Source organism: Haliaeetus leucocephalus, unplaced genomic scaffold, assembly GCF_000737465.1.
Source record: "Haliaeetus leucocephalus isolate CR32 unplaced genomic scaffold, Haliaeetus_leucocephalus-4.0 Scaffold110, whole genome shotgun sequence".
Classification (NCBI taxonomy): Eukaryota; Metazoa; Chordata; class Aves; order Accipitriformes; family Accipitridae; genus Haliaeetus; species Haliaeetus leucocephalus.
Genome location: NW_010972546.1, coordinates 3,295,641 through 3,320,511, shown reverse-complemented (window position 1 = coordinate 3,320,511; position 24,871 = coordinate 3,295,641). Strand labels below are relative to the sequence as shown.

Genomic DNA, 24,871 nt, shown 5'->3' with positions numbered 1-24,871 from the left:
TTGGCCAGAGGCAGGTGCAAACTGGAGCCTGGGAAGCTTCTAGCAGCTTCTCACAGGAGCCACCCCTGCAGCCCCTCCACGGCTACCCAAACCCTGCCACACAAACCCAGAACAGAAGCGCACATTGTTACAAAGACAGAGCATGCAATTAAAGTTCCCTTTCTTGATGAGTAAAGATTTTAAATACATGTCAAATGAAATGCAATAGTTAAGGAACCAGAGTGGTTAAATGAATTGCCTATGCATTTCTTTTGGCATGAAGTGGGGAGAGGGGAGTGAAATGTTTAGTTCTTCAAAGCAATAGACAATAAAAGTCCTTCTGAAAGTTAATTAAATAAATGTGTAGTATATGTAATACACTGGAGTATGATCCATGGATTAGAGTGAAATCTCAACACTCTGAGTTCACTTGTTTAGAGAAATCACTTTTTTGATACCCAGGTGGACTGCTTAAGCATAGCAGTAGAAAATATGGGGTGCAAAACACGGGTGACTATTGAGCTTAACATTTCAGTATGTTGTAGAGAAACTCAGGAATCTAGAAAATGCTAGACAGGTATATGGTAATTTGCCATGCAGTACTACAGTATTTTCAGGCAGCTAATCAAAATGAATCAGAAAACCATCAAACTTGTGTCATGCGATCACAATATCAGCGGTTTATCTACAAATAGAAACACAAGGAGCATCCTTTATTGCATTTAGCAAAGAGTTGGAGTATCCCACATTTCTTTCTAATCCTTTTTGCATGCTGTTATGGCTGTTTATTTTTCTGCAAGCATTAGCCTGATGAATTTTATGCCCATGAACAAGGTTTTAAATGCCCTAGAATACACAAAGTGTTTCATCTTGGACTGGTGATTACAAGCATGGATTTAGTTTTGCAGTTTGAAATGAAATTGCTCTCGAGTCATTTGCTCTCAGTGACCAGAAAAATCTGCACTAAAAGCATCTAATGGAATTTCTGAGCAATGGAAGTAGCCTTATTTGTTGTGGCATCCTTAGTACCCATGACCAAGGTTGATGGAGTGACACTCATACTAGCTTTAATGAGTTGCATGTAATCGTAGCGTGCTGCATCAGAATGCCAGAGGGATGTAAATTCCTTTGGGGTGTGCTTTTAGGAAGCCCCAGAACATCTTGTCGTGACAGCATCTTCCTGCATGCTCTTTCTACTTCTGTGCATGTGGTGTTTGTCAGTGCTTTTAGACATCCATTCTGCAGCATGCTTTTTTCTTTTCTGTCTTTTCAAACAGTTACTTAGGCCTTCTAAAACTGTCTATCTTAAGAATAGAATAGGGAAGCACCTGCTTTCTTCAGCATCAGCTTTATTCAAGACATCATACGGTTATTATATAACAATCTTTTTCATGTTGTTACTTGCATAGCAGAATAACTGCAGGACTCTGCCTGATTCAGGTCAAGCAGAACACTTGAGAGAAAGATGTACTAGGAATTTACTATTTTTACATGATTGCCATTGTTCTCGCGTGCTTGAGCTTAGGTATTATCTTTGCTTATTTCAGGACTGCCTCTGAATCACAGTCCAGAAAGAAGAAACTATCATCGTGTTTTGTCTCTCGGGATTAAGAACAAAGCCATGCCAGTGCTTTCAGAAGACTCGGGTAACTAATCTGCATGCTTTCAACAGACCAGTGACTGAAATCTTACTGTATGTGTTTCACAGAGGAAATTAATTCAAATTGGAGTTAAATAAAATAGAACTAAGATAGTTCAACTAGATTTCTTAGCAATTCCCTAAAAGAATACAAGGAAGGTAGAGTATAAAAGGTGGAAATGAATAAAGTTAGTCAGATTTCAGGAAACACCTAGTTTCATAAGAACCCTAGAGCCCCTGAATATATGCTGGTAGACAGGCTCCTATCGACAAGCTTGGACCTCTCAGTATAACACTGGCTTCTATGCATGCTTATTAAAGCTCAGCTCTTGTATCTCTGCTGCTTGCAGTGCTATGTAATATTTTTCTGAACAGGTGTTGGTAAGCTTTGTTAATATTCTTCCTTTTGACTTTAAAAACAGCGATTCCATTTGAGGCTTGCTAACCAGCTTCTCCAGTATGCTACCCAGGGTGAAGTCATATACTGAGTTTTAAAGCAGAAGTGAGTTTGAGTCTCCCAGATCCAAATACACTCTAAAGTTCATGGAGAGAATAGCCAAAGGAGCAGATTTTAGGCCCCCCCTGCCCTTTTTTCTTTTTTTTTTTTTTGTTTTGTTTTTGTTTTCCCAGTCATGGTCCACCAGGAAGAACCTAACATTTGTCTGGCCCTGTGCACTGCAAAATTGGCATATTGATGTTTTAAGCACTTTTTAGAAAACTAGCCACAAGCTTTGCTTCCGCTGCAGTGGAAACCTACACCAGTCCTTTCCTCCTCTGGTCAGACCTGACTTCTAACAGGTGCCTCAAAGGTAGCAAGAGCAGGGTAACACTTGTAAACAAAGTTGCTCAGGAAGTAGAGCTGGTAGCTGTGCAACAAAGAAGGTAGTTCAGTCATTTTGCAAGTCTGCTGTGGCACTCTTAATAACTCAAAGTTTGTTAGAGAGCTAGCTGTTCTAGAAACAAAGGGTAATTAACATGAAGGGGGAAACTTCAAAAGTAATGTCTTTAAAAATGTATATTGCTTTGGTAGCTTTTGCTTAATATGTTATATCTTAAGCTGTGTTCGCCACTTAACCGCTTAAGAAGGGAGCATTACAAAATGAGTGGAAGATAAGCATAAATCTCTCCGCAAACTTAATGATCACCAAGATGGTACCCAAGTAAATGTAGTTGATGTTAAGTCTGCAATAGAAGGTCCCATGAGACATGCTGTCTACAAAGCTTTTGTTCTATCTTGAATTTAAATTTAGGATTGCATGAAACTTTGGCCCTTTTGACATCTCAGTTAAGACCTGATTCAAATCATAAAGAGGAAATGGGATTCCTTAGGGATGTCTTCAGTGAAAAGAGTCTCAGCTACCTGATGAAGGTAAAAGTTCATTTATGATAGTACATTTTCCTTACAGGTTACTTATTTTCTGTTCCCTTGATTTGTCAACTGTTTACTTTGCCAAAGTTTGGGGTTTTGTTTTTTGGGGGTAGAATTCTATACTGACCAAAGCATGTATTTATTTAAGCACAAACATTAAGGACATTTGCTGACAATTAACATATTTTGTTCAGAAAAAACATTTCTGTCTTGATTGCCAAAATGCAGATACAGTGCCCCGCAACTAAAAAGCGGGGTGAAATGGCTTAATTTTTTCCCTTATGCTTCTGAAGTCTTAACAGATTTTCTGGCTGTCTGTGAAACTAGCATGAGCAAAAAAAAACCTAAAAGACTCCAAAACAAAAATAACCCTAAAAACATTATTTTTCTGACACTTCTCAGAAAAATTATATTCCTTAAATATAAAGATATTCCAGTGTAGGTATATTTAGGAAGTTTTGTCTTTTTCAGATTCATGAAAAACTCCGTCATTATGAAAGACAAAGTCCAACTCCTGTTTTACATAGTGCAGCAGGATTAGTTGAAGATGTGAGTAAAAATTCTTGTCTCCTTATTTTCCTATTATTTAAGCCTGCTTTTCCAACAAATGAAAGCTTTGCAAGTGTGCTATATGTGTACTATTTCTCATCTTCCCCAACTGTCTTTGGAATCTGTTGGCTAGTTTCACTCATGATTGATCACAGAAATGAGAGCTGAAAAATACCATGTCATTAAGTGTCCAGTGAAGACAGACACAGGCAGGTAGACCAGAAGGATATTATTAGTGGCCTTCATAAGAGAGAGGCTGCAAAAAGCATTCAGTCCTTTCTTGACAATAGACTATCCTAGCTAAGCATTCGGTCTTCATTACAAGCCAAGCAGCATTGCTGTTCACATAGAATGGTTTGGGTTGGAAGGGACCTTGAAAGATCATCTAGTCTCACTGCCCTGCCATGGGCAGGGCCACCTTTCACTAGGTCAGGTTGCTCAAAGCCCTGTCCAATCTGACTTTGAACATTTCCAGTGGTGGGGCATCCACAACTTCTCTGGGCAACCTGTTCCAGCATCTTGCCATCCTCATGGTGTTACAGATGCATGCATAACCAAATCCAACAGGTGTTAAAACTAGATTTATTCTTCAGCAAAAGTTAGTTAGAAGTCCGGTAACATTTTATAAAACCACAGGCTCAATGATGTAAAGAGAATTAATACTACACGGCCGACTTAAGAATCCCCAAGATTTAAAGTGATGGCTCAAAACGCGCGTATCACTCACCTAAAAGCTGAGGGCTCTCTCCCTCGAGGAGTTACCTCGGGCAGTGCCCCGACCCCAGGGGGAGTCCCCGACCGCAGACCCGCTGCTCCGAGGAGGGCTGGTTCCAACATGTCCTCCGGCGGGACCCCGTTTATACCCCTGTCGAATCTGACCGGTGGACGTTTAATCCTATTGGCCAAGAGGGTCACCTCAGTCTACCTGGCGCGTCCCGATTGGCCAGTTCAAATTTCAACCTGCGGCCTCCGGGGTTTCCTTCCCCTTCTCCCTGCCTGGAGAAGTTTCATTTCCTGCTGGCGGGACGGGGCGGGGGGGGGAAGGAGCGTACTGCCACACATGGTAAAAAAATTCTTCCGTATGTCCAATCTGAATCTGCCCTGTTTCATTTTAAAACCTTTGCCTTTTGTCCTGTCACTACAGGCCTCGGTAAAGAGCTTTTCTCCATCTTCCTTTTAAGCCCCCTTTTATATATTGAAAGGCAGCAATAAGGTCTCCCCAGAGCCTTTTCTTCTCCAGGCTGAACAACCCCAACTCTCTCAGCCTTTCTTCATAGGAGAGGTGTTCTAGCCCTCGGATCATTTTCGTGGTCCTCTTCTAGACATGCTCTAGCAGGTCCATGTCTGTCTTGTACTGGGAACCCTGGAACTGGATGCCATACTCCAGGTGGGGGATCTCATGAGAGCAGAGTAGAGGGGGAGAGTCACCTCCCTCGAAACTGCTGGCCATCCTTCTCTTTATGCTGCCTGGGGTATGATTGGCTTTCTGGACTACAAGTGCACATTGCCACCACGTATCTGATTTTTCATCCACCGGTATCACCAAGTCCTTCTCCACAGTGCTGCTCTCAATCAATTTATCACCCAGTCTGTCACAGAGCAAAGTTGTATCTTAGATGTGTTTGTAACATGCCACGTGCCTGAAAAAGTGAAATTTATACTGCATTTGACAGCTCTTTACAAGTAGCTTGCACCTGTTTCCTTCCAAAGCATAGCAAAGGGCTGTGGAAGGTTTGGGAGCTAGAATTCCTTCCTCTGCAAAGCCAGGAGATCCCACTGCTCCATCTTAACCTGCAGCATACCCCACCTCCCCTTTCCCACAAATAGCCTACTGCCTCCATAAAAGTTTTGGCATTGCTGCCTGTCAAGTCATAAAAATTTACCATCTTCTAAACAGCAGAGAAGTTCTATATGGGACTCTATGACTTCCCTATCGAGAACCCTTTACAGTGAAAGGAAATCCCTCTTGCCTCAACCCCCTCTCTCTTCCTCCTCCCTCTCTCTTCCCACCCAGCCAGTCTAGTGCAAAAGTGCTTCCATTATTTCTCTAATCTTTTGTTTGGAAGGCCTGAGACTCCAGGGCATATTTTGGTATTGAGGCTTTGCAGGGGAACAAGGGATCTTCTGTTGCATGTTCCACACAATGCTACCTAGTTATGGAGAGGATAAAACTCCTTTATCATAGTACAAGCACAAGAGTGTTGTTTCACATATCGCTTATGGATTCCATATAGAATTTAAAATTTCAGAACTCATTCCTGAAATTATATTGGCGGAATCACTCTTAAAATGTATGTTTAGGAGCTAGGATCCTGATTTCTGATGATGTCTTCCTGCACTATCTAATAAAAATAAAATAGATGAGGAAGCTTCTATTTCTTTTAGGATTCATGCACTATTGATTGGGATTGTTTTTGATCTGTTCACACTACTTTGAAGGATGATGGAAGCTTGCAAACACTCACCAGAAACACTCACTTGCAAATATATGATCTTGTTTGGTGGACTCCTTTAATTTTGAGGTTGTTAATTTTTATTTTAAAGGTAATAGAAGAATTGCAGACCACACCAGTGAATAATGAAGAAAAAGAGCTACTTCAGCTGTTGTCAACACCACATCTCAGGGTAAAAAACACACCAGAGACCTTAACGAAATTCCTTTGCAGAATTCCAATAGAACTTTTTGTAATGGAAAAGTTACACTGGAGACTCCCTAAGAGAAAGGAAAACCCTCCTACAAACTGTAGCTCTATTCCACTGATTTCCTGCACAGGCTTTAGGATGCAAAGGGGATTGAGAAGACACAGATTAGGCCTTCCATGTATAATGCACCATGTTGTCCTCCCGCCCCCTCCTTAATATTTTCTGAGGGAGCACAAAAGAGAAGAATACCATTTCTCAAATTTTTGCTTTCCATAGTCGACCTCCATTCTGTAAGTTTATTTAGACTGAGCTTTGTTATTGCCTGGATTTACTTTAAATGTCAACATGTACAAATAAATCATTTACATGATGTGTAAGATAATTGGTAAATCTTTTGGGGGAGGATTTATGGTGAGGGTGGGAAGGGGGCGGTTTAAGCTTGCTGTAATGTTGGAAACACAAGAACTGGAAACTAATATTACCCCATTACATTACTGTTTCTTATTTCCTTTGCACAGGCAATGCTTGTAGTACATGACACGGTAGCACAGAAGAACTTTGACCCAGTTCTTCCACCTCTACCTGATAACTTTGATGATGATTTTGATGAGGAATCAGTGAAAATTGTTCGGCTAGTGAAAAATAAAGAACCCTTGGTACATATAAAATAACCTATCTCTAGTCATAAAACTCTGTAATGCAAAAACGTTATTGTGAGTATGGAGGAGATACTTGAAGATGTCATCAAGTAGTCTGCAAAAACTAGGAGTGTTCTGAAGCTAGTAAAGTAACATAAAAAGAAAACTTTGGTAAATACACCTTCACAATTTTGTGTGAGACATCTTATAGTCGTGGGTTTATAACGCCAGTTAACACAGGGAACACGATCTTTGAGGAAACTATATGTTGAAGCAATTATGCTTTTATTAATATTAATTCTTTTCATATTGTAGCTAACATCCAATTAATACCCTCATTTGCATGAAAGTCAGTGATGTATGGTAAGAGTATGTTTCATAGCTGTATGTAAACATTATTTTGACAAGGTACTAATTTTATACAAATGGAAGTGGAAGAATTGATTTCCTAAGAAAAAAACAGTTGCATCAGGGAAGAAATCTGCTAAAGTGCTTTTTGTATATGACAGTAGGTAGTAGAAGCGAGCAGTGACTTGCTTAATTCCCGATTAAAGCTTTTGTATTGCTGGCAGAGGTGGGAGAAGAAAAAAACCCCAAAACTAGTTACTTGGCTTTCCTTGCTTTTGTACGTAAAAGTGCTGGCTGTATTGTATAAAGATTCAGAAGACACATAGAGAAAGCTTGTTGTAAGAAATTCTGTTTTGCACACTTGAGTGACTTTGATCACCACGGTAATGTAGGTAGTGTAAGCACTTGGCAAAGTCGGCAGAAAGGACGGTGTGTGCGGTTTCCCACAATCACATGACATTGGCACAGGCAAAAGTTCAGTAACAGTGAAAATTGTCGAGGAGGAAGAAAAAATTATAGAACAAATTAATTCCAGTTTAAAAGATACATCAGCTTACATGTTATTTCACTGCTCAGTGTATTCTAAGCAGATTTCTTATAATGGTTTCTTGGGGGGGGGGGTACGTTTTATTTCAGGGAGCTACCATCAGAAGAGATGAACATACAGGAGCTGTGATTGTAGCAAGGATCATGAGAGGTGGTGCAGCTGATCGCAGTGGTAAATTTCTGAAGAAACAGGGATTTAAAATTGCATTTATAAACGGTTTTAAAATTTCCAAAATTATGCATGCACACACATACTGTATACACACACCTAGAGCAATAATCTGTAACTAAATCTGATGGTTATTAATTCCAAAACCAGTCCTTCGGACATGGGTATTTAATATATGTATAGACTATTTTGTAGAAAAGAGATAACAGCCTATTGAAATCTTAATAGGCAACTGTTAGATGTCAAGTCTGAACTAGTGTGTAGTCAGTGGAAGGAGATGGACATTGCTGGAGAACAAATCATCCCAACGAGATTTAGAATGGGATGGGTCACTGCTGGAATTGCCTTTCTTCCTTATTGACTATAAAGGGAGCCTACATGGTGAGCTCACTTGACAACTGAATTTCTGGTGTCTAGTGGCAGGAGAGACTTCCGTGTGTACGCTGTCATTCAGCATGCTTGCAGGATCTACAGGGTTAATTCATGCAGTATTTGACCTTCCATTTTCTAGAAGGTGATCATCCAGATTTTATTAAATAAGCTGAATTGGCCTTATATGAGATTTATAGACTCTGAGCCTCATGCACGTTTTTTAGTACACAAGTAATGCAATCCCCAAATTAATTAATTACTGTGATGAAAAAATATTAGCTAATTACAGCTTTCTTCTTTTTCATTATCATTCTTCAAATTAGTGTAATCTGATAAATGTCATGTGAAATGACTAGAATGTGCGCTTAGCATTTCTGTATTTCATCAGTAATCTATTCATTTAATTAGATACGTTTTTCTCTAAAATAGCCACTAGGTAAAAATACCAACAGAGATAGGAGAAGTAGGTCTAAGCTTTAGAAAAAAGAAAAGAAAGTAATGGTTTTTTTACCTTAAATACACTATTTTGGTTTATTTAGTGTATCATGTGGTATTCTGTTTGCTTTCCTGAGAAATTCTTTTATGTCAGTTAACAGTGGTTATATAACACAAGTACAACATTTCTTACTGAACTGGATAAACAAACCTAAAACTTGTAAGGGCCTCTTCATAGCTTGTTAAAAAAAATTAGTCCAACATTCTTTCTGGTACTGCGTAGTGTTGATCTGTCAGTTGACAGCCATGTCATTCCTGCCTTTATAGTCAGCAGTGTGTGTCCTGACACTACAAGATTTGATCATCTTCATGAAACTATTCCAGTTTTGCATTCTTAGTGCTGATCCAAATATAGAGGCAGTGATTTTCCAGAGTATCTTGCCATGTGTTCTCTGTCTCCATACTGGTCTCCTATGAGACTGTGCTGCATGAAAAAAAATGCCAGATGGAATAAGGGCAAGAGACTTCAGAGCACATTGCCAACGAAGGCACTTCACTCTAGTAGGAAATCCATTAAGCTGGGGGAGGGAGGAGAGGAGGTACATGCTATTGACTTAGGTCAGACACCAGAGGAGTGGTGCTTTCCAGTCTGTAGACTTATTTTAATTTACTTACCATCTTTTCAGGTCTTGTCCATGTTGGAGATGAACTAAGAGAAGTCAATGGTATTACCGTGCTTCACAAACGACCAGAAGAAATAAGTCAGATTTTGGTCTGCACTGATTTTAATTTCAAGATCTTTTTCTGTTGGGTGATGTAGTAGTTAAAATAGATGATGAAATTCAACCATGAGTTTAAAATATGTATAGAGCTAAAAGACACAATCCCTGCTTGTCTTTGCATTAAGTTTTTCTTTTCCCAGTGGCTTAGTGTTCTCCTTTTGACTTCAAAAACTTCTGCAAACTGAATCAGTACCAAGTAAGATACAAATATAAAGTTACACGTTGCTCTGTCAAGAATGTTCCTTTCATGCTTTATGACAAACGGATTACAAATTAAAAGTGCATTCCTAGAAGATAAGCCGTTTATTCATAACATGGTATGTTAGGAAGCTGAGGAAAGTCTCAGCTGCATGTCCAATAGAGCTGTCAATCTGTTCGTTACCAGCAGATTCCTTGTGACATTAGCAAATTCTTGCTTCAAGCTTCTCTAACATTAATGCCCGCAAATCTTGGTAGAAAGTGTCGTAGTTCTTACGGTTATTTGTCTCTTGACTCCCCTCTTGTGGCTTGGTTCCCCCTTGTCTTGGTGTGGAGTGGAGTTAGGGACACAGTAACAAGAACGACAACACTAGGAGACTGAAGTATCTGGCATTGGTTCCATCACCTAATTTAAATTTAGATCAAAAAAATCCTGCATAAGGAGAATGACTGCTTTTAACTTGGGGGAGGGAAGATCAAAAATTGTATTTTGAAATACTGTGTAAAGTTTTATTTGTGGGGACTCTGGGATGCTATTCATCTGTCCTGTTTTAAGTGCCTGCAATGTAATAGTTTCCTTTTCACAGTTTATTTTTTGAGGAAAAGCTATAAATGTTTGTCCAAGCTGATTGTCCAGGTTTTCTTTTTAATCTCTGCAGAACAGCAGGCTTCTCTAGGACACAGTTCATCTCATCCAAAATAAGGCATCTAAAATAGATTAGATAAACCTATTCTAGACTTCCAAAGCACCTAACTAATAATTGAAATTTACTAGCAAAGATTTTTAGAGTGAAAGTAGATGTTTACTTTGTAGATGTTTACTGGTTAGTCACTATGTGGGAAAACACAGCAATATTTTTCAAAGGAGCACTTTAAAATGGTTAGTCTGAAAAAACTTAATGTCATACTAAAAGCCACAGAATTATTTAATGCCCTGTGAACTGTAATCCAGAAATTAATGCAGTTGCTAAAAGCAAATGAAGGCATTTTAATGCAGGTCTTAATGTGTTCTAGCCAAGTAGTTACTATGGATGTTTCCATGGGGACTGTTGTGAAGGATTCATGGAACATCATGATAGTCTTTGTAATGAAGTTAGACAGTGGATTAGCTTGGCCTATTAAAGTTCTGAGGAGACAGATGTTAGCTCCTAAACTGGAACTTGAATAGTCTGCATTGTGTCCTTGTCCTGCTTTCAAAGTAAAAAAACATTACTGTCTTTCTCAGGCTCAGTCTCAGGGATCAATAACATTAAAAATAATTCCAGCCATCAAAGAAGAAGATCGTCTAAAAGACAGCAAGGTATGCAACTTAGTGAAATACTGAAGCACGTGTTTTCATATTTACACAATTCTGATATCTCTGTAAATACAAGATTCCTGTTGTTTCAGTGAGGAGCGTCACAGACCCACCCATAATGGAACTAAAAAGATAGTAGAGCAGTTTCTTATTGTAAAATGCAGTGCCCTTTTATTCAGTAGAACTACTCAGATGACTTCTCTTTCCTTCATCATCTTGGCACATGTTCTTTCACAGCGTTTCTGAAATCTAGCCTCTTCCTTTTGTTCACATAATTAAAATTGATGCTCCTGCCAGTCGCCTCTTACCATGACAGCTGCTATCTCTCCATTATCTCTGGGCGTTTTGCCTCTCGCTTGAGTCAAAACAGACCTATTGGCAAACAGAGCTGCATTCATCATTTGACCCCATTAGCCCACTGCAAACATCAACACACCTCTACGAGTGCTTCATTTGCCCTCCTTGATCAGCAATGACTTCCTGTTCAACTGGTCCCTTACAGGATTCCTCTGTCAACCTCTATTTCTGCTTCCCTGCTCTCAGTTGCCAAATTTTTCCTTGAAGCCCTGCAAATCACTTTTAAAAGTAGTTCTACTGTGATCTGTTAAATAGTGGTAAGATACAAATCCAAAGTTGAATAGTAGATTTTGATGCATTAAAAGAACATTTTATGGACAGTCTTTATAATTGGGCAACTTTGCCATAAATCCCTTTTTATTGTTTTCTCCCTCCCCTTCATTTTTTTTTCCTTTGTTGCATTTTGTACTTACGTAGACTGTGAACTGTCTTGTTCTTGTGACTTTGATCTTTGAGTCCCATGTTCCACAATACCAATACATAACGACTGGGGATCTGCTTGAAAGTTATTTTTTGTAAGTCAAAATACAGATGCAGCTTGCTAGTTTTCAATATTTTTCAGTACCGTAAAGCATAAAGGAGACATGAAGATTATATATAGATAGCAGTGTAAGTACTGGGGAAGCCTTTTAAAGGTAGTTTGAAATTCTAAATAGGACAAGAAGAAAGGATGTGTTACTTTCTTTTAAAGGTGTTTATGAGGGCGCTTTTCTGCTATAATCCCAAAGAAGACAGAGCCATTCCTTGCCAGGAGGCTGGGCTGCCATTTAAGAGACGACACGTCCTAGAAGTTGTAAGCCAAGATGATCCCACATGGTGGCAAGCAAAGCGTGTTGGAGATACCAACCTCAGAGCAGGCTTGATCCCCTCAAAACAGTTCCAAGAAAGGTTTGTCAATGAAGATTACAGACTTTTTTTTCACACATACAGTGTCACACTGATTTTATGCTGCTTTTTTTCACAGGAAAAGAAGGGCAGGATCATGCCAGGGTGAATACCAGATGCTTAGAGGAAAGTGCTAAAAAGCTCCATCTTCTCCAATTATATAATAAACTTCCTAGCTTTCCTTGGCTAGTTTGCCATTGACTTATGCTTTGTAGCATGAGGACGGAAGCGCTTGCTAAACAAACATGACTGAAATGAAATGTGGAAGATCAGTCTCTTGACCCTCTTGACTTATGGAGACACAGTATTTCACAGACTTATACTTCCATAGTATAAGAGGAAATGCTGATTTATTGTAACAGTTTTTAATTTATGCATGTTGTAGTAGTAAAAAAAAGTGTATCTGATCTTTCTTCTGGCTCCTAAGAGAGTATTTAGCTTGAACCTGGATACCTTCTAGAGCTTGAAGTTTCTCTGTTTTCACAGCAAGATATGCGTATCTTCTAAAGTAAAAATATCCCTCATGTCTTGTATTTACAGTACAGAAGTCTTCTGTTTAAGAAGGAATCTGATTTAGGCCACTGGTCTCATTGTGTGATTCTTACTCCAAATTGCTGGATATGTCTTCTTTGGATTGTAGGTGTTACAAAGGTGGGGTGTCTAAGAATTAAACAGGTCTGATTCTGTTGCTGGCTTCCAAGATTTGCATAAGGTTTCTAATAGAGGACTTCGCTCCACTATATGAATGCTCTTTTGAAATACTAGGCAAATTCTGCCTGAAGAGCTCTATCTCTCTTCCTGTGAATGCATATATGTCAACAGATGCTGCTGCACTGCAGTCTTTTTTTTCTTTGTCCTTTTTCTTAAGATGTTGTAAACTACATTTCAATGTATGCAAGAACACAGAAAGTGCTTCAGTGTGTTTCCCCTGAGTGACTGTGTAAATGCCTGAGCATCTTATTTAGTCTGTTATGAATGTTGGTCACTTGCAAAAAAACACTTGGGAAGAAAATGTGGTTTCCTTTGCCAACAGTGAGGGGTTTCTTGGGGGTTGGATTTTTGTGCTGGGTTGTTTGGGGGTTTGTTGGTGTTGGGTTTTTAGAGGCAGCGGTGGGGGCAGTGGGTGTTGAGCAAATTCAAGACTGGGAGATTAGAAGTTGAACTCTGGGTCATGATTTTAACAGTTCAGAAAATTTTGCTTGATACTCTGTTCTTACATTTTCACACAAGCTGGGTAACTTGGTTTGTTTACTACTAAATAACAGAAAACTCCAAACTGATCTGGAAGGCAATGGATAATTTCTAAGTATATGTAGCTGCAGTGATCATTTTGCACAAATGTTACCTACTTTTGAGTACTCTTTGAGGTTAGTAGTTTTAGGATTGCAGCAGACAGGAATTTTGCCCATCCCTTGTAAAAATGGCAAATAGAAGTTGGATCCTCAGCAGAATTAGAATAGAATAGTTGTTTTCTTAATCTTGCAAAAAAGATTGGGGGGGGGGCAAATAGAAAAAAATTACATTGATAAAAGTAACGTGCTGTTGATTTCTGTGCTCTGATGTATGAAAGCCTAAAATGTTTCAGAATCTTCTCTCTCAGTCACTTACCAGTAGCAATCTGGGACCATCATAGTTTTAAAGAAAAAGTCTTTTAAAATGTTGAATCAGAGATATTTTCTATTTTTCAAGGAAAAGGACTACTTCATTCATTTTCAATGCTATACATATAACCTGCTATAAATTCTTTATAATTCTGAGCTTACAAGGCTAAAATATAGTTATTTTCTATTTAGACGATTGACTTACAGAAGAACAGTAGGCACTCTGCAGAACCCCAGAACTATGAAGAAACCATTATGTAAGTCTGTTCTGTTCGTTCAGTAACGTCTTAGTTCATGCGAACTTCTCAGTATTTTTCTGTTATTTCAATAATGATGTGTTTGAATGTGTTTTGCGTAATCTCTCATTGATTGATTTGCATGGATACAAGCTGCCACGTGAGAGGATTTGGGTTTAAGCTTTATCCAGTGTTGCTAGCACCCATTTTCAAGAAACAGGGCTGTCCCTCTCTTCCTACTTTCAAGAACGTGAGGCCTTACACATTGTTCAGATGCTTTAAAATTTGCTAGTGTTCACATTTTTCCTACGGTTTGAAACTTGAAAGCTGCAAAAGTAACCCAATGCACACTTCTTGAAATTCTTACATAAGTGCATGAAATGACTCTAAGCTTGGAGGAAAATAAACGGTAGCTTTAAGGAGGATAAAAACCACTGGAGCTGGCAATACCATCTGCATTTCAGGCTTAGCGTTACAGAGCTGGTCTTAAGGAGACTTTAAAGTGATTCTTGTTTACAGCTCTGAAGCCTCTGTCAGTGAATTATTCACACAAAAAATGCTACTTGTGATGAAATTGCTAGTCAGTGATGAAAGGCAGAAGATATTCTGTATTATCCCAGAATATAATGTTCCTGTTGCTGTTGGATACCTCAGCACAGCTATTATCGATGCGTGGGGCAGCCCTGTGACTGTGTGAAGCCAGACATTGTGCTAGGAGTGTCACTCTCATACAGAATCTGGAAATTGTCCATCTTCAGTGATATAAGTGAACTTCTGACCCATGGTGCATGGCATATCTCATGAAGAGATACAGGTATTCTTCGGATACAAAGAGGAGGGAAGATGATCAACCAAATTATAAAATAACATTACTGATTTAAATTAAGCTTTTCCAAATTAGTTTCCATTACATTCAATGTTAGGAGGCATGTAATGAGGATTGCTACTTAGGCTTTTTCTCAGACACTCTTGAGCTGATAACTGGTTATAATACTAAATTTTAGCAAAAAAGTCTTTAATCAGTTGATAAGGGTACATTACTGTATTATTTTTTTTAAGATAGAAAAGCCTGTTAAGCAAATCAGACCAGAGGAACCTTCCTTTCCATTCCCTCTAATTTTACTCAATCATTTGCCAGTCTTTTAATGTCATACCAACTCTGCCTTTCATGCTACCTACAGATGATCAGTCTTCTGATAAAGGTAGGTACTCTCCTAACTCATTTCCTGTCTCAATATAAACAACCAATGCATTTTTCTAAAATACTTGCTAAGCCCCCAAGCAAAGGGAATAGCAGATATAGCTCATTCCTACAGCAGTTTCTTCCAGAGTTATTATTTAAACTAATTTAATTTGGACTTGGGTCATGATAACGTCTAAATTTATTCCCGATTCAAGAGAAAAGATTTGTGCCTTCTGACATGTATTTATACGTTCTGTAGGTTTTTCAGTGAGGTTGAAAGAGTTGCAAGTTAAATGCAGTCTTTGTATCTGGTATTTTTAGAAAAAATAAAGAAATATTGGGGTTTAACATTTTAGAGCACCTGTATCAATCCAATTTGATTTTTCTTCACTGTTCATTTGGACTGTTTTGTTATTTTCATTATGAGCCACTGTGTTGGGCTTACGCAATTTATGTCACTGTACCACACACCTTTCCAAATACCAGGTATTTTCTGTTGAATTGTGCATGCTGTGGTTTTTTTACATTACACATGCTTCTTGAGAAGTATTGCCATTCCATTAACTTCGGTGAAGGTACTAATCATATTCTATAATTAGCTGGCCGTGACTGGTATACCCTATCCAAAGCACAAGTATGAAACTTGAGCCTACCTTCGACAACAGAAAATAGCTCTTATCTTAGCTATGGATAGGCATATATTGCTACTAGTATCTTGTGTTAATGCAGGCATAATGTTTTGTAAGTACACATTGGCATTGCTTGATTACATACCTGCATGCAACTATTCATTAAAAAACAAAGCTCCTTCTGTGGATTGGTGCATTTTGTTAAACATCTAAGCTGCATATATTTTTGCCTATGGCTGGGCTTGTCCCAGAACCATACACCTCCTTCTTAAAATGAGTAGAGTTCTGTGGGTATTGCAGGGCTCAGGTACCTAAATTTTAACAAGCCAGGTAGCCCTCTTTCAGGAAGTATGAGAACTCGATATTTTTCTTAGGATTGCAGTATAGTGTTTTGCAGCCAAGTATCATGGCTTTATTTTGCATGCTTTTAGGGGGCTTGGGGGAGGTCATAGTTTGAGGAGGGGTGGATTGGCTTTTTTTAACATAGATTTGCATGTTATTTTACATACATGTGTATGACAAAAGCATCAAATCTTTACCTTTTTAATAAAGAATTAATAAGCAATGATAATTTAACTTAGCCAAAATGAAGATGTTGAGAGCTCATATTTCAGTCATCTCTGATGCCCTTTTTCAAGCCCAAATGATATTGAAATGTCAGAAGAGGCAATATTCTTACACAATCATACCCATTTATAAAGTTGTACTTTAAAAAAAGAGCTCTGTGTTTGCAGAGTCTTCTTTTTTACTTAAGTCTGAATATTACACTTTTAGCAGCAGCACTGATCAAATGTAATGAATGCTAAAGAGCATAAATTCTGGGAACTGTAAATACTGAGATGTAAAATTCTCTTGTGCAATATTGACATCAAGGATTTTTTAAAATATAAACCACTAGCCAAGGCAAATAATTTTTTTTATCATTAATATTTGTGTTAGAAAAGCGTGTGCATAGAATGCAGGATATAAAACTCCTTCCTTTACCAATGAGCCAGGCTGGTACTGCAGGCACTGTTTAATATATCTCACTCCTCCGCTCTCACTCTCCTTTCCCCTGTGCCCTTACCCTCCCTGTGTGCCCCCACCCCCCACCCCACTTTTTAATTTACAGAAGACTGTGACTGTGAAGGATATTTCAACGGACAGTACATAGGTGAGAAACCAAAATCCCTTTCCTCTTCCCTACCCCCCACCCCGGAAAAAAAAAACCAACACCAAACTGCACCACACCCACCCCCAAAAAACACCCCCACATTAAAAAAGAAAAACTAGCTTATTTACATTAGACTTAATTTCCCATACATTCATAAACTGGATTATCTCTGTGCAGAGGCATAATTGGACTTTTGCATAGCCAACACTTGACAACTCAAGGTGATACGGGGGTGGGGTTTATTATAGACTGGGTGCTTGGTTTTCTACCTGATACGCAAGGTTTTAATCTATAAGATTAGCATATATGCACTGATTTGATTATAAAAAAAAATTTGTGAGAGTAATTTGTATTCAAAGACAGAGGAACCTCTAGCTGAACAAGCCTGAAAATTTAGGTAAGCGGCAACATGGTTTAATATATCTTTTGTTTTCCTCTACAGCTGGCTTACGCAGGAGCTTTAGATTAAGTCGTAAAGAGAAGGAGAACAATATGAGCGAAGGAAAGCAAACAGAGCAGGCAGACGCAGCAGAGTTCCTAACGTATGAAGAAGTCACAAAATATCAGCAGCAGCCTGGTGAACAGCAGAGGCTGGTGGTTTTGATTGGTAAGATACACAACTGATTCCAAATTTTTCACATATCTCCCACTTACCTTACCACCTGCACTCCAAGAGGCTTTCTTTAGATGCTTGGTTTTGGTTTTTGTGGTTCTGGTGGTTTTTTTAAAGGTTTTTCTAATTTTGGTCAGAGGTTGTTCTTTTCTTTTAAATGACATTTTAAAAAGAACCAAACCAAAAAAAAACCCCCAAAAAACCAAACTCACCAAATCCTTCTAAAAATAATGATGCAGGACTGTTTCTCATTTTTCTGATTCACTTTCCATTGGTCCTCACTCAAACATGTGCACATTTACACTGTCAGAACAATTGATGAAAAGGTAGATGTTAGAATTATCTAACAAAATTTTCATGCAATTTTAATTCAGTGTGCTTAACAGCTTTGTGTTAAGCCAGTTTCCCAGGATGTCCTAGAAATCAAGGGTATCTCGTAAAACTGACTGCTAAGATTACAGATTTTCTGACTTCGTGCCTGACAAATGTTTGTCCAACAGCTGTTCAAGGATTCAGTTTGCTCCTGATGATGTTCTTTAAAGCAGAATGTGGCAGGTGGTGAGGTCTCTCATGTACAGGTTTCTTCAAGCACACTCCTGTATCACTATTATTTCTGTGAAATTGATATTATTTATTCTCTTTGCAGTATTTCATTCCACACAGAAATCTGTCAGTCAGTTCTATTTTATTAGGTTGTTTGGGGGCCAAATTAAGTGAGCTCAAGCAGAAGGTTGTGTCAGAGAACCCACAGGAGTACGGTGTTGCAGTTCCACGTGAGTAAAATTTACCCACTTTCACGTGTCGCCACTGTATTCCATAAATGCTGTGTAATAGTATAGTGCTAGTTGCATTGATGAATGGTAATTTGTGTTTTGACTATTGATTATATGCATATTTTGGAAGTACTTCTAATTATTTTTCTTATTGTAATATAATGCGTTTGCCCTTAATAGCTGAATAGATCACTGTGTAACTTGGCACATATGCACTGTGGAATTCTGTCAACTCAGTTGATTTTTTTGAATTGTATTTTCCCAAGTGAACAGATTGCATTTTCTCAGTGTCCATTAAAAAAATAAGAAACTGAATACAGGAAGAAAAAATAAGATTGTAAATTGCAAAAAGAACTAGTGCGAAAAACTAGTATCTTAAGATTCAGCCAAAACATTATGTGTGTTTAAAAGAGGATTTTTCTTTGGAATATCATACCAGCTAAAGGTTAAAAAAAAAAAAGTAGACAGCAATAAACCAAGTCAAAATTCTTACAAGATTTTAAATTGTTGATTAGCATGTCTAGGCTGTTCAAACAAGCCAGTCACAGTGACAGAGAAATTAGTGATTCTGCTGCATGGTTTTGTGGCTAGAGTTACACTGAAAATTGTTCTCTGAATTATTTTCTTAAAAAAAAAGAAAAAAAAATCTTCCCCAACAAGCTACTTTTGCAATCCAAAAAATTAACACTGAGGGCACTGTTTATACATTATTTAAGACTTTCAATAAACGTCTGTTGGGCAGACCTTTAATCGGTTAGCAATAGAAACCATATGGGTAATTTTTACTTGAATTTAAACATGTACACAAAAAAATTGCAGACATCACTTTTATGGCCACGCATAGATTTGTAGAATGATCACCGAAGCTTGTCCTACATAATAACAATTATTAGAAGAAATTACAACATCAAAAGGGACACACATAATTATGTAGGTTTCACAGTAGCGTGGGAAAACAGCCAGGGATATTTTTACTCTAAATTCAGAGGCAACATAATAGGACTTTATATATTTCCTATTCTTATTTTCTAAACTTCAAGGAAAATCAGAGTCCAGTATTCCAAAGAGTTAAGAGATACTCTTTTCCATAGGACATACTCTACTGCTTCTACCAGGTATGAGAAGTATGCCTCCTAATAATGTGTTAGTTATACCACGCTTGGGAGCAAAACAACTTCATTTTTGATCTTAAAATTTTTGAGATTGAGTTTATTTTATGTTAATTTGAATTTGCCAGTGTATAACTAACTGCCTTGTTTGAGGTCATGAAAACGTAACTGGAACTAAACTGAGAAAATACAGTTGTTTGCAAAGGCTGATCTGTCTCCTATGTCCTGCTTCCATTCTCTTCTAGATACAACCAGGTCAAAGAAAAGTCATGAGAAGGAGGGAGTAGAATACAACTTTGTCTCTAAGCAATCATTTGAGACAGATGTGCAGCAAAACAAGTGAGTTAATTTTAAAATACTGGCATAATTGACTATTTCAAAAATACTGCTAGTTACATCTTACATCATATGAATACCAAAAGCAGGTGTAAAGTTGGACTAGCTGCATTAGAAGGGTTCAGCTTCCCAAGTAAAAAGCTCTTTATTCAGTCTGGACTGTTAGTGTGAACTCAGAAATTTAGTAAGAAGCCATTTAGAAACAACATAGGACTAGTAGGAGAATCACAAGTTAGAATTTAAGCCTGCATATCATAAGTAGTATGACTGGTCAGAACTGAATCTAGTGAAAGTAACAGATATTTAGTTGGGCCTACTTATTCTCCATTTAATATGATGGGTAACAAGTTTTATTCATAAGTCCACTTTAAAGTGTGTTGTAGACTGAATCCGTGGATATAAAGGACTTTCTGTAAGATTGAGTGTGCTTCCTGAAAGTACAGATTTTTGGCTAGTCTCCCAGAAGACAGAAGAATTGGAGTCCCATTTCCTTGCCAGCTTTGTTCTATTTTCTGTGAAAAACATCCTCTTTCTTCTATTAGGCTTGAACATCAGTCAACTGAATTAATGCAGCTTCTTCCCCTATTTCTCAGTAGTGCTGATTAGCTATTATTGACATATAAAGACGACTATTGGTACTAAGCAACCAGAAGGAAAAAAATAATCAGAAAAAACACCCCCCGTCGCCCCCCCCCTGCCCCCCCCCCCCTTGCCTACTGTGACTTCAGGAAACAGCTATCAATGTTGTAAGTTAAATATTGTTTGTGGATGGTACTTAAAAATGTACTGACTTTTTAGATTTGTGGAACATGGAGAATACAAAGAAAATCTGTACGGTACAAGTCTTGAGGCAATCCGGTCCGTGATGGCCAAAAAGAAGGTTTGTTTGGTGGATGTGGTACCTGAAGTAAGTTCTGCAGGTTATTTTAAAGAAAGCAAGTATTTAAGTTATTTCTTACTAGGCTGCCAGCCTAAGTAACTGATGTTTCACCATTTGTGGCTACTTGCCCTGCAAAGAACAATGATGCTCTCAGAACTTGTGTTTCTAACAGGTGGCCTGACTGCTAGTCAAGCAGAATAGGGCACTTCAGAAAGCAGTGCAGTGTTTACAATTCCTAGATGTCTACCTGATACAGCCTAGATGACACCTTATCAGTTCTCACTGTGGTTATCTTTCTCTTGCTGTAGGAGAAATGTGCATCACTGTCGTAGCCTGCTCGAGTCCTAGAGAGAATACTTAGAGCATGGATGGGTTTTTCATTCTTGTTCCTTCCTATTGCCTCTGAAGTGTTACTAGCATTGTAACCAGTGCCAGTATAGCTGCTCTTCATCCCTCTATACTGGGAGTTAATCTTTGAAATTTTGATTCAGATTTTGTAACTGGGCTAGGAGAAGACTTTTATACTACCTCAGATAAATTCCAGGTTTAAAATTTCCAGTGTTTGGCCTCTTAAGCAAACCATAACTTGCCTGTCAAGTCAACTTTTTTTTTATACTTTTCTCAGTATCTTTTGCCATGTTCTTGTTCCTGGTATCACAATGCATAGCAAGGCACGTGTGCGGTTAAGACCATGCTCCACGAAGCTATATACTCTTGTAAGCTAACCAGGACACTGACATTAACCTTTCTTTTGAAGAGCAAGAGGTTACTGTGGTCAGATATATAGTACACAGGACTTCACACCACATTGTGTACTAGTGAAACTGTTGAACCCAGCTTGAGTAGATCATTGACATATAACAAACACAAAAAAAAAATTTAAATGGTGTAACAAAAAAACATCTGTTCACAGGCAGTAAAGCACCTGAGGACTCCTGAGTTTAAGCCTTATGTTATCTTTGTGAAGCCTCTCATTCCAGAAAAGAAAAAACATGTCCTAAAATCTCCCATGTCAGAAGAAATCTCAGCCACTCTTGTAAGTATTCTAACTTTAATCTCTTTCTTTTAGACTTGAAAGAAGTATTTGGGCTAGCATTTCTATGATATGGAAGAGCTCCTCTTCTGTGACAGCGAGAGTCAGAGTGGGGCACTAAGTGGGTCCTGTGCACATAGAGCCTTTCAGCTGGAACTTTAGAACTAGATTTTTGACTCCCTTAAAACCTGACTACGTAAGTAACATCAAGCAAAGTGCAGGTCTTCCATGTGGATCTCTGTATATCACTCAAGGCTGCAGCAGGGAAGCTGCTACTGAACTCGAATAAACTAGTAATAATTTTACATTTCTGATGAGCAGCCCCACCAAATGGTAAGGGTAGCCACCTATTCCTGATACCTCGAGGGTGATACCCACCCAGGTTACTAATCAGGTACACACAAAATGCAGCATGTGGATGTCTTACAAGGACCAATCCTAGACCAGCTGCAAACTGGTGATGTGTAAATGTGAACAAAAGTACTGAGAGTGCATAATGTCATTATGCTGGGTAACCTGAGCTTGAATTTATACATAACAGAACTTAGTTCAGTTGGTAAGTTTCCATGTAAGCCCTTAAAATTACTGAATTTGGGTACAGTGGGTACAGCATTCCTTTTCAACTTTAGAGGAGTATGATTTCCAGGTGTTAGATTAGGCAGCGATTCTAACTTCCTAAAATGCACTGTCGCCATCTTATGTCCATCCTGTGACATGTTTTCTCCCAGCTTCCCTATCACCTCTTGCATTTTTGAAACAGCCTACCAAATTCCAGCAGTAGCATACGGCTCCTTGATCTCAGTTGTAATATCGTACATACCCTTTCCTAATGGTAGCAGCTCGTTTAATTTCCTTTCAAAGTAATGACTTGTGCTAATATACTTTAAAATGCTAGTAATTAAAAAGACATGCTGTAAATTTCATACCATCTTCTTGGGTTGATCAGCAGGATGAAGAACAGCAGGAAATTATTAATTCAGCAGCATTCATTGAAGAGCAGTATGGCCATTTAATTGACACTGTACTGGTGAAAGAAGATCTCCAGAGTGCATGTAATCAGCTGAAAACTGTGTTAGAGAAACTAGACAAGGATTCATTTTGGGTGCCAGTCAACTGGGTTAGGTCATAGCTTGTTATCATCTGTTTAAGGGAAAGATTGTATAAAAATGTCTTGTAAATACATGGATTAGAAAAGGGAAATATGTCAAATTCACTTCAAAACTGCTGGTCTATCTAGAAGGAAATACATAAAGACTGAATGAGAAAAACGAAGTCAGAAGCTGACACTGCCTTCCTGAATCAAAATATTGAATAGCAGCTGTCATTTAATAGTGAATACTCAGACTAAACAGATCAGTAAAAGATTGGAGTGACTTTCAGAGTGTAAATAGTGCATATTGTACAGTAAAGTTTCACAGAGGGTCCCACACTTCCAAAGCACTTAAGTAGTGCTAGGACGCTAAGAAACTGGAATTTTCATCCTTTGGCCACAGATTTTGTGGCTAGAGTTAAGGCAGCTGAACAAGGTACTTTTCAGGAACCAGTATGCCTAAAGAACAAGCTATTTAAGCTAGCTGGGAGGGCTTTCCTTTGGACAAAACATGTTTCCCTTCATTAGGGATCATTAGCTGCAAATCCTTTCCAATTAGGCACTAAAACTAGGACAGTTATACAAATTGTAGATATTTTAGTGGCTGAGAGATGGGTTTTTTTTATGTCCATCCCACATTTCCTAATGCCTCCAAGTTGTCTTGCACAGGTATTAGTCTGCTCATCTATAGCTTATGCCCACTTTCCCAATCTCTTCCTACTGACAACAGGACAAACGTTAAACAACCTGTGAACACACCTGCATAACTAGCCAGCTCATAAACCAGAGACATTTTTTAGTCTACATGAAAATAACTGCATATGATTTAAAATAGGACTTAAGAAGCTTATTTTCTACAAGACATCTTTGCAAATGCCACCTGATGGGATACTACCTTGACACCAACATAGCAGCTCCAAAAAGGGTGCTAAAAGGAGGAGGCTGAAGTACCAAGTAGCTGAGCTACAGGTCCGTCCAAATCTTCATCCTTCCAGCATTTATGACTACCTTTGTTCCAAATCAGGTAAAGGCTTCCAGAGCCTCTAATTGGCTACATCAAGTCCTGAAGAAGAAATCTTAACTGTTAGAGGACTTTGTATGTATTTCAGGAGACTTGAATATACAGGATTTTTAGACGGGTGTTAATAAGAAAATGCAGAGAGAAGATTCTGGAAGCACCTGTGCTTTATAATTATTTGAAAAAATTCTGAGTGTTGTACAGGTGCATGTTAGCTGAAACTAGTTCCTGTTTTCTGTTGCCTGGTGAGGTCTAATCTTTCCTGTGTACTATGCCCTTTAACAAGACCTTTTGGTGCACCAGTCTCATTCTTTGCATCTTAATGGTATATGTTATTCTTGTTCCACTGCATTTAGCAAAACTAACAACACTGCATATTAAAAGCACATTTCTTACATACCAGTGTCACTGAATCTGCATTAACTCTAGCCCAAAAAGTTGTGTAGGACAGTCACCCTTACCCATCTTCTCCAAACGTGTACCCTGGCAACTTTCTTGTACTGTCCTGCCTATAGGCATTGAGGTTCCCATTCCTACAAGAATAAGCAATTTCCACAGTCAGATATCTGCTCTGGCTTGTCAGAGCAGATATACTGCCAGACTGGTGGCCTCAGCAAATGTGCAAGGACTCCTTCACATGCAGGTGGCCCATCAGCTCTGCCATTAACTCTCTACAATCTTGTCCTAGCACAGCCACCAAAAGTAATACAGCCTACAAGAGAGACACATTGCCAAGTGAATTTTGTGACAGATGTACCTTCATCCTATGAAAACCTGAGTGTAATATTTTAAAAACTATTTAAGTAACAACATTTCAAACTAAGTCATTTTATGAAAATATGGAATGGGCAGATTGATCTCACCATAGATCTATATTGCAGATTACAAGCAGGTTTTTACAGTCTGCAAGACATAAACATGTTTAGAGGATACAGATTTAAAGAACACTAGGTAAGATACTATCTAAAGGTCAGAATTCACTTAAAGCAGGGTTGCTATCCAACATCTTAG

At 38.4% G+C, this 24,871-nt stretch overlaps 1 protein-coding gene across 1 annotated transcript; it reads left to right on the top strand.

Moving 5' to 3' along the window:
• The first annotated feature begins 1,578 nt into the window (after positions 1-1,578).
• MPP3 (membrane protein, palmitoylated 3 (MAGUK p55 subfamily member 3)) lies at positions 1,579-23,036 on the top strand. Its single transcript, XM_010585656.1, has 18 exons — positions 1,579-1,625; positions 2,869-2,987; positions 3,459-3,536; positions 6,081-6,161; positions 6,698-6,835; positions 7,802-7,883; positions 9,374-9,459; positions 10,893-10,967; positions 12,013-12,209; positions 14,000-14,064; positions 15,225-15,245; positions 16,967-17,008; positions 17,451-17,615; positions 18,314-18,394; positions 19,749-19,842; positions 20,638-20,746; positions 21,633-21,755; positions 22,702-23,036. The coding sequence occupies exons 1-18, from the start codon at positions 1,601-1,603 to the stop codon at positions 22,879-22,881; spliced, it is 1,761 nt and encodes a 586-aa protein (XP_010583958.1). The 5' UTR covers positions 1,579-1,600; the 3' UTR covers positions 22,882-23,036.
• The last annotated feature ends 1,835 nt before the right edge of the window (positions 23,037-24,871 follow it).